Source organism: Leucopleurus acutus (genome assembly GCF_964270905.1).
Source record: "Leucopleurus acutus genome assembly, chromosome: X".
Classification (NCBI taxonomy): Eukaryota; Metazoa; Chordata; class Mammalia; order Artiodactyla; family Delphinidae; genus Leucopleurus; species Leucopleurus acutus.
The window spans coordinates 89,564,560-89,568,579 of record NC_139148.1 but is presented as its reverse complement, the minus strand read 5'-3'; the positions used below and the strand labels follow the sequence as shown (position 1 = coordinate 89,568,579).

At 44.0% G+C, this 4,020-nt stretch overlaps 1 protein-coding gene across 1 annotated transcript; it reads left to right on the top strand.

The window, feature by feature from the left end:
* Nucleotides 1-2,043: 2,043 nt before the first annotated feature.
* Nucleotides 2,044-2,346, top strand: TCEAL7 (transcription elongation factor A like 7; the record flags this gene model as incomplete). Its single annotated transcript, XM_082865036.1, has 1 exon — nucleotides 2,044-2,346. One exon carries the CDS (start codon nucleotides 2,044-2,046, stop codon nucleotides 2,344-2,346), a length of 303 nt encoding a protein of 100 aa, XP_082721162.1.
* Nucleotides 2,347-4,020: the final 1,674 nt, after the last annotated feature.

Here is a 4,020-nt window from a genome sequence, read left to right as displayed (position 1 = left end):
TTTTAAACACAGTATTGAGGGAGATACAAGGGTATGGTACAAACTGGGAGACAGAGGGCATGATACTGAGATCGAAGCAGTAAAATTTTATGACTGACTTTTGATATCTGAAAATCTAGGTATGTAGGATTATGGACTCAGAAGCTCACCTAATGAAAAGGCCTCACATGCTCAGGAATGCCTCAAAAAGGTAGCTTCCAGTTGCCCTGTACATCCTAAACTTACAAAAATGTGTCTGCTTGGAGGGTCTATATTTATCTTATGACTCAGCAACAGAAACAGGTGGCTGGGTCTTTTTATCCTCCTATCTTGAATCTTTTTTCCAAATGTACGTACTGTTGCCATATTTCTGATTATTAAAAGAATATAATATGTTTATGGGGGAAAAGGGGAAAAGAATAGGAAATTATCAGAATGAAAGTGAAAACCACAATCCCAGTCATTACTTCCTTCCTTAATTTACCTCACTCCCTCCAATTTGGTTGCAAGAACTGAAGTGCAAGGAAAATGGTGGCTATTAGTGACTGGGGAGAGGGTGGGTGGAGGGAAGACTGCTCCCTTTCTGTTCTTGTATTTTAGAAGAGGATGAATAATCCTCTCTCTCCACACAATCATTAAAAAATTGTTAATATGACTATGGGAAAATGCAGCCCTTCTCTGGTAATCAGAGAAAGGCAAATTCCAACTACAGGGACAAGAGGCCACTTTTGACCTCTGGAATTAGCAATGACAAAAATGAGTGACAGGGCCTGGTGGGGGGTGGTGGGAGGTTGGTAAGCCGTTCCATTTCTGCAGCACAGTTGGTGGGAGGGGAAAGTGGGGACCAGAGTTGGAGGATGACATAATCCTCACGTGATCAGAAGCTGACGTGAAGTCCTCATATTCCCGGGCTTCTTTCTCCTCTGGGTACCAGCTCCTTACTGCCCTGCAGGCGTTCGTGCTTGTGGCCAAGAGAAAGAGGACGTAAATTCTTTAAATCCCAGAAGGTTGGTGTGAGGGAACCACTGGGACTCTTGGGGTGGTAGTGACTGAATCTAGTGCCTGGAATATGTCTAGGATTGCTTTCTCCAAACCCGTGCAAACTCGTCGGAGATAATTATATTTTTGAAGGGGGGTGGGGCTGGAGTAGGTGGAAGTCTCCTGAGAGACATTAGAGGTTTAGTGTAGTTTAGAAATATTCAGCTTCTCTCAGACTAGCAAGATTTCCCTTTATCCTTCTTCTCTTTTCCCAACTCCGCTGGAGGAAATGAGGTGTGGGCTGGTGCGTGGAGAAAGGCTGGAATCCTGAGGTGGAGACAGAGAAATTTACAGATAATTTGAAAACAGTTCGCCTCATTCAATGCTAGCCTGCGAGAGGGATGTGGAGGAGTGGGGAGGGAGGGGTGGGGACAGGGCCCTTACGGGACTAGGCCTGAGGGTGGGGGGGGGTTGGGGGCAGCGATTCGGTAGGAAGGGATAAGAACAGGAGGGGAAACAGGAGGTGGGAAATTTGGGGCGACACGGTGATGAGGATCCTAGATTCCAGATAATAACGTGTGTCTTGTCTCTGGCGCTGGTCGATCTACAGAGAACTCCCTCCTTCCCGCCCCTTCCTTTCTGTCTGCAGGTCTGAGGGTCTGTGTTCACAGACATCTCCAGGCAAGTAAAAGAGGAGGAAACTATCCCGAATCGTCTCAGGGAGGGGAGCACTCAGACGGGGGTCTCTGAGGGTGAGAGTTGGGAAGGGCAAGAGCTGGGTAAAATTTGTAGCGGCCCCACAGCTCAACTCCCTGTCTCGCTCCCCTCCTGCCGCCCATCAGAGAGGCCATTAGCCTCGTCTGCTGGAGAAATGGTGGGCTTCTGAGGGAGGGGAAAGGGGGCGGAGAAGGGGTAGGGGAGGGAGGGGGTGCATCTCAAACTTCGGAGGGCTGGACCAGTGAAGCAGGGGTGGGAGATTAGGCGACTATCTAGCTTCAGAGAGAAACTGACAATCTTGAATGAAAAGAAATGAAGCAATCTTACTCTACATTTTCTCCCTGGACTTAAGCAGGAAACCGCAACAGCATGCAAAAATCCTGCAAAGAAAATGAAGGAAAGCCCAAGTGCAGCGTGCCAAAGAGGGAGGAAGAACGCCCCTATGGAGAATTCGAACGCCAGCAAACAGAAGGGAATTTTAGGCAAAGGTTGCTTCAGTCTCTCGAGGAATTTAAAGAGGACATAGACTATAGGCATTTTAAGGATGAAGAAAAGACAAGAGAGGGAGACGAGATGGAAAGGTGTTTGGAAGAGATAAGGGGTCTGAGAAAGAAATTTAGGGCTCTGCATTCTAACCATAGGCATTCTCGGGACCGTCCTTATCCCATTTAATGCATTTCTCCCCTGAATTCAACTATTTTCTGTTATTAATACTGCAACATTGGTTCCCTTTGTCTGCGTTTTCTTGCTAAATATTTGCTACTATTTTATTCCAATCCTTCAGTGTTCCTTTGATTTACATATGACTCGTTACCATTTCATCCTTTAACCCAATCTCACTCATTTAATAGGGTTGTTTCATTCGTTTGCATGGGAAGATGCTCATTGTATATTGTAAAGTGAAAATAATATGTTGCAAAAGGATATATATAGATATGTCTATCTATATATATCTTATAGGTACATTTATACATGTCATAATGCAAAAAAGTCTGAATTATTATACACCAAAAGGTTAACAGTGAATCTCTGTGATCTGTATTTTATTTTATTTTTTGCCTATCTGCATCTTCTCATTTTCCAAAATAATGAATAATATAAATGTGTGTATATGTGTGTATTACTTGTGTCACGAAAAAACTAAAATAAACAGACACAATAAAAGAACTTGTCAATCACCTTTGAAGGGCAATGAAACACTTAATAAACTCTTAATAACAGAACTATAAGAAAGAAATGTAAATTTCAAATTATCTCTGGATCTCTTAGCCAGAGAAATAAAACTGGCAATTAGTGTAGATATACTTGCTTAAGACTCAGTCTTTTCATGGGAAAACATTTGCCTCACAGGGCTGCTGTGGGGAAGAAATGAGGTGACTGAGCTGTGCTTGGTGGGCTCTTGTTCCCACCTATGCATACAGAACCCCAACCCACTACAGAACATCAGTTTTCAGGGAGGGATTGTCCTGGCATGACTCAACCAGCGCTCAGGAACAAGTCCAATAGGCAGGGAGGTGGGGACTTCCATGCCAGGCCTCTGCTGTTGAGCCCCACCCCTGGCTCCCCTGGGTCCTGCCAGGCCTGCTGGGCACTGCTGCCTTTTCTGCTGGGCCCTTTGCTCTCTGCTAGCCCTGCTGCTGGTGGTGCAGTGGAGTGCTTGAGTGCCAAAGCCCTGTTGAGTTTCCTGGAGTCCCCAGTGCATTGAATCCCCACTCTGTCTTCTAAAGCTTCTCTCTGCTTTATAGTGATGCTTAACAGAGGTGGGGACTGTTCCAGGATTGCTTGGGCCACAGTGTTTAGCAGAGTTTTTAGTAAAACAGCCCCTTCCATTTTCAGCCACAGGACACTTCCTCCATAGGAGTCAGACATGATGAGTCCATTTTGAGGGTTGGACCAGGGTTCAAATTTGAGCAAATGATGTCACCCTATAGTCAGAGTTGCTGCTTGAAGTCTAAGAACTGAGGTTTTGTCTTCTTGCTCTTGTGGGATGATTCCTCCCTGAAGGCTCCTGTCAGGCCTGCCCTACTTGTTCAGAAGGCTCTCAGGAGACATGTGTAAATTGCAAAAAGTAATGCAGGAAATAGATCTAGGGAAACAATCCCCTTCTCTCCATCCCTTCCAATCCTGAAACATATGTAAGAATTCTTTGTAAGACTCATATATGTATAACACATATTATATATATAAACATATACACATATATAGAAATATATGTATTTATACCTTTTAGTGTATATATGTGCATATATCGTTTTATGTATATGTATATATGTATACTTAAGCATTATTTCTTAACTGGACTTTGCATTTTCCATTTCAAAGTAAAGACTATAATATTTCATTATA